Source organism: Nanorana parkeri, unplaced genomic scaffold (assembly GCF_000935625.1).
Source record: "Nanorana parkeri isolate BGI_ZX_2015 unplaced genomic scaffold, ASM93562v1 scaffold291, whole genome shotgun sequence".
Lineage (NCBI taxonomy): Eukaryota > Metazoa > Chordata > Amphibia > Anura > Dicroglossidae > Nanorana > Nanorana parkeri.
Window position 1 is genome coordinate 915,205 of NW_017306559.1, and position 4,392 is coordinate 919,596.

Consider the following 4,392-nt stretch of genomic DNA (forward strand, 5'->3'; position numbering starts at 1 on the left):
TATAGGATAGGGGTGGCCATGGTTCCATTCATCCCTAAAAGTAAACAAAACCTTTCATGGGTGCAGCAAACCCATCTAGTTGCAGAGGAAGAGTTGCCGTGTGGTCAAAGCATCTTTGGCACTTATTACCGTAACTGAATCTTAGTTTATGAATATTTATCACGTATTCGTATTCTAACATATTTGCACCTGCATAAGAATTCACACAATTGTTTTCTTTTAAAGGAGGAGCAGCGGGAATTTCGTGAAAAGGCCATTGATCCTGAAGCTGAACAGGAGATCATCAACAGCATCGAAGAAGTCTACTTCTCCAATGACTCGCTGGATATAGTCCAATATGAGCTTGAGGTTAGCAGCATTATGATACACATGTGAAACTGCTCCGTGTACACCACAGGAACATGTGCATCCCGGTCTTCTTTTTTTACAACTTATTTACAACTGCTATTATTAACAAATAGCTATGTGTATCTGGGTTGCTCTATAATCCAATGTGTACTGGGATAGGATTGTTCATGGAGGGTCATTCCCTCCAGGCAGATAAAAAAAAAAACAATTAATGAAGAATAATAAAAGGTATTAAATAGGAATGCACCGATATATCTGCCAGAAATTGCACTTTTGGCATAATGCTGAAAGTGCCATTTTCCTGCCGATCGGCGCATCCCTGCTTTCTTTCCTCCCCGCTGGGCGCTGCTCTGTGTCCCAGCGGGGAGGAGGGAAACTGTGATAGCCGGCCGAGCGCTGCGGGAGGCGAGCGCTGTGAGGAGAGCAGAGCGGTGTGTGGGCGGAGACATGCCGCTCTGTCACAGGAGGCTGAGCTCTCCTCCCTACACCGCTCACTCAGCCTCCTGTGACAGCGTGTCAGAGAGAAGAGCAGTACAAACACCCTTGCTTACATACAGGGTCGATTTAGACAGGAGCCAATTAACCTACCAGCATGTCTTTGGTGCACAGAGAACAACTACACCAGCACAGGGAGAACACAGGGAGTCCCCGCCCTCAAAGAACGTACAATCTAAGGTCTCTAGCTTACAGGTACGCAGGGCCAATTTAAACAGGAGCCAATCCACCTGGCAGCATGTCTTTGGAGTGTGGGAGGAAACTGGAGTACTTGAAGGAGACCCACGCAAGCACAGGGAGAGCATGCTGTGACAGGACAGTGCCGTGTCACTATGGTGATTGGTGTGTTTGGCGCCCAGGACTCTCGGCCAGAGGGGCTGAGAGGGTCCAGAAAACATATAGTGTTGCAGGGAAGGAGCTGGGTTTTCTGGAGTATAACTGGGATCTGGGCCTCTGGCGATTTCTAAGGCTGGGTTCACACCTGGGTGTTTTTCAGCGCTGATCAAAGCACTGAAAAACGCTCAAGCAGTGAACTCCTATTAATTCCTATGGGCATGGTTCCCACCTAGGCGAAACACGCTGAAAAACGCCCCACGCGCCAAATAGTACAGGAGCTTCTTTGGGGGGCGTATTTCCTCGCGTATCCATAAGAATACAGCCTGATAGCTTTCGTAGACGCGCGCTTCGTGGACCGCAAATCAAGCGCGCATATTACGAACGCCCAGGTGTGAACCCAGCCTTAAGGTGCCCACACACCTTGCGATAATCGTGGGAAATCCCGCGATCGTACGATTATTGCAAGGTGTATGGAAGGCGTGCGACCGTTTTTACTGTACGGTTGCACGTCTTTTGTCGAACCAGCATGCTAGAAAACCCGCCGAGAATCATACGTTTTATTCGCTTATACGGCTGGCTAAGGATCCTTAAATACCCTAAACGTTACAATGCAAACTCCTTGTAGAGAGTGACCTCACCGGGATTTGAACCGGGGACCCCCAGTGCTGCAAGGCAGGAGTGCTAACCACTACATGACTGTTTCCTGGATAGCAGTAGTAGATCACTGATTGTTGTTCCTTTTGATTGTGCTCTCTGGTTTTAATGATATAATTGTTAGCCATTTCTGCAGTAAAATGACTCATTTACTTGTGTTCCTCTATGCAGAAGCTTCCACCAGTCTTCAGTCTGCAGGAGATTGAAGAGTACAGAGATAAGTTGAAGAGACAGCAGGCAGCGGTGAGTATACTCTGTTATTTTGTTCATCCTTCTCTATATATTTGGGGTTACAGGGTGAGCTATTGTTAGATACGTTGTAATCCTTCCAGGCTTTTTCCGGAGCAGTGAGAATCATGAGCTCCCACAACAAATGCAAACTTTATTGATGAAAGTCTATAGGAGAGCTCTGACTCCCGCAGTGTAGATTCAATAAAAGACCACTTAGATTTTCTGCTCATTAACGGGGATTCTGGCATTTACATCTCAAACAATAGCCTGATCCATCAGCCCAAGAGACCTCCAAGATCAGAACAATCTCCTCCTGGCGTTAATTCAATATAAAATGGTAAAAGATTATTGCAATGAGTCTGATTCTTCACCTGCAAATCATGAAATCAATAGAATAGAAGAGGGCTTAAAGAAAATTAAATGAAAAAGTCTGTTTTTAAACATGCCCAGGTGAAAAATTGTGTGCGTCTGTGAAACGGCGACAAAATTCAGTACCCCAAAAAGTCCATAGACGATGCTTTAAAAGCCCCCACAGGTCGTCAGTTTAGAGATACGCATAAATATTGACCCTAGTGTTATTGCTCTCACTCTGGCGTGTGCTGCGGTACCCACCATGTTTAGTGCGATCATCGTTCTCGTACATAGGCGCACCCGAAATTTACATTATTTTTATATTATTTTTAAAAACCTATTTTTTTTTTTTAACTTGAATTTGCTATCACATAGCAGTGCTTACAAGCCCCCCATGTGATAGCATATTGTTGGTGACAGGTACTCTTTAGGTGATACTGGGGGTCCAAAAGACCCCTAGTGCCACCTTTACACTTTAAATAAGCTATTGAAGTGCAGATCCCACATCAATAGCTTATTGCTGGGCTTTAGGAGCAGAGCAATGACTGCCCAGGTACCGGACCGGATGTAAATTGCATCGCTCCCGGTCCCATAGAACGGGGAGAAGATCGGTAAATGGACATTCGCCGCTTTGCTCCCCAGCTACCCGCCAACACCTAAGATGCCGGTCCCAGGCCCATAGGAGGGTCAGCGGAGCCCAGGAAACTAGGCAGGAGTGTCGTGCAGTTCACCGGCTCTTAAAAGTGATCTGGCGGCAACTGAGTCGCCAGAATCGCTACTACAGAGTAAAGCCGCCAGGAGTATGTTTAAATGGGCCTGCTGCCAGTGACGTACTATGTATGTCACTGGTCGCTTAGGGGTTAATCTGTGAATATTGGCTTAAAGCCCAATGAAATGTCTACTTATTGCATTCCAGGTCCATTTAGAAAGTGGCCACAACCCTGAGTAGAAAAGCCTGTCCCTTGGCAGCATACTGTAGAGAAGGGCCCTTGTCAGACCTATGGCCATGAAATCACCAACACGCTTTCATCCTGTTGATTGGAGTTTCCAGCGAGGGGTGCTGTTAATTCTACAAAATGCAAAGACATTTTAGACAATTGTGCTCTTCCAACCTTGTGGCCACACTTTTTGGTGAAGGCCCTTTTCTGTTCCACCACGACTGCCCCCTGTGTACAGAGCCATCTCTATAAAGACATGGCCTGAGGTGTCTGGGGTGGAGGAACTCATGTGGCCTGCACAGACCCCTAAACCATCAGTTTTGGGGAGAATTGTAATGCCGAATGTGCTCTTTTGAGTGAATAAGCACAAATTCCCATAGACACCCTCAAAAATCTTGTGGAAAGCCTTCCCAGAAGAGTACAGAGTGCTATAGCCACAATAGCGTGGGGGCACAACCCCATATTAACATTATTATTATTCAGGATTTATATAGCGCCAACAGTTTGCGCAGCGCTTTACAATATAAGGAAGACATTACAATCACAATACAATTCAAAACAAGATGGTAAGGAGGGCCCTACCCATGAGGGCTTACAATCTAAGAGGGAGGGGCCAGTGATACATGAGGAGGTAGCTGTGTGGGGATGAATTGTTTCAGAATGTGATAGTTAGGTTGTGGTGGGATAGGCTTCCTTGAAGAGATGAGTCTTAAGTGATCGCTGAAAGGCAGTCAGGGTGGGAGAAAGACGGACAGATTGAGGTAAGGAGTTCCAAAGAATGGGAGAGACTCTAGAGAAGTTCTGGAGGTGAGCATGGGAGGAGTTGACGAGGGAGCTGGAAAGCAGGAGGTCTTGGGAGGAGCGGAGGGGACCGTTAGGGTGATACTTTGAGACAAGGTTGGAGATATAGCCGGGGGCAGAGTTATGGATGGCTTTGTAAGTGATTGTTAATATTTTTAATTTGATCTTTTGGGCGATTGGAAGCCAGTGCAGGGATTGACAGAGGGGGGCGGGGGATGGAAGCCAGTGGAAGGATTGG

General features: G+C 46.6%; 1 protein-coding gene across 1 annotated transcript in view; it reads left to right on the forward strand.

Annotated features, from left to right (window-relative positions):
* The window catches only part of VPS50 (VPS50, EARP/GARPII complex subunit), a 147,074-nt gene that overhangs the window by 24,789 nt on the left and 117,893 nt on the right, over window positions 1–4,392 (forward strand). Inside the window, exons 3-4 of the mRNA XM_018557585.1 lie at window positions 226–348; window positions 2,005–2,076. Coding sequence (XP_018413087.1) covers window positions 226–348; window positions 2,005–2,076 — 195 coding nt within the window. The remainder of the gene's footprint in view (window positions 1–225; window positions 349–2,004; window positions 2,077–4,392) is intronic.